At 50.8% G+C, this 1,029-nt stretch overlaps 1 protein-coding gene across 1 annotated transcript in view; it reads right to left on the bottom strand.

Annotated features, from left to right (window-relative positions):
• The window catches only part of TDRD1 (tudor domain containing 1), a 54,628-nt gene that overhangs the window by 19,829 nt on the left and 33,770 nt on the right, over positions 1-1,029 (bottom strand). The window contains exon 16 of the mRNA XM_018570757.1: positions 360-528. Coding sequence (XP_018426259.1) covers positions 360-528 — 169 coding nt within the window. The remainder of the gene's footprint in view (positions 1-359; positions 529-1,029) is intronic.

Here is a 1,029-nt window from a genome sequence, read left to right as displayed (position 1 = left end):
CCCCCCCTCCCAGTTCTCCTTTAAACTATCAGTGTGATGTGAGTTGAGGAACCTGGAGGTGTAACTTGGAACATCCTTATGAGTCCCACAGGAACCCTGAAACCCAGGGAACACTACAAGGCAAATTGACAGTCCTGGTAAAGAGGACTACTGACCCATCACTCTGACAGCCAGGCTCAGTAATCAGCAGTGATGACTGACAGCTAAAAATTACCTCTTGGCCAAAGAAAGCCTACAAAGCCCAAGCAGAGCTGTGTGTGGGCTGGACGGTTAATACTTTAAAAAGGAGGTTCCTCAATGTTGGCTATTAAAAGTCAATCCACTTATTCAAAATCATGAAACTGGCACAGATGACTCACCTGCCAAACTGCATTTAATGGCTTGGAAAGGAAGTTCCAGAAAAGTGGAGGGGATTTTGCAGAGTTTGTCCACCGGTACTTCTTCTGTGTTTCCATAATCCAAAAAGTGTACCGTAGCTGCACCACCAGAGGTGCAATCCTTCACCTGCCCGCGATACCAATTGCCATCTGCAAGAGTGGAAGGATACAAATGTCATCAGTGCATGCCAACAGGAATCTACACAATGGACACTCTTATTTTAATGTAGTGCGGTGGGGACAAGAAAAAAAAACTTAAAAGGAGAACTATGAGGTCAGGGCTTTTCCCCATAGTTCTCCGTAGGGTAACGGGAGGACACAAACTAGCGTCCTCCCGTCACCCTAGGCTCAGTATATAGGGAGCTGCAGCTCGCGGTATACCGAGACGCCGCAGCTGAAACGGATCCCGACAATTATGTCTGGATCCGCCCAGGTGCGTGAGTGACAGCTGGCTCTGCCTATCTAGAGACAGAGCCAGCTGTACCCGCCCCCTCCCCCAGTCAGCGCAGGAGGATCGGAGCGGGGAGGGGGGAATCCAGCCCCTCCCCCTGTCACGGCTCTCTGCCGCCACAGGATCGAGAAGTGAGCGAACGCCGGTATGTGTTCTCTCACCTCCCAATCTACCGAGCCGACCTGTGACAGTCTCATTGTC

The sequence above is a fragment of the Nanorana parkeri genome, unplaced genomic scaffold (assembly GCF_000935625.1).
Source record: "Nanorana parkeri isolate BGI_ZX_2015 unplaced genomic scaffold, ASM93562v1 scaffold1592, whole genome shotgun sequence".
Taxonomy (NCBI): Eukaryota; Metazoa; Chordata; class Amphibia; order Anura; family Dicroglossidae; genus Nanorana; species Nanorana parkeri.
This window is presented reverse-complemented; position numbering and strand designations above follow the sequence as displayed.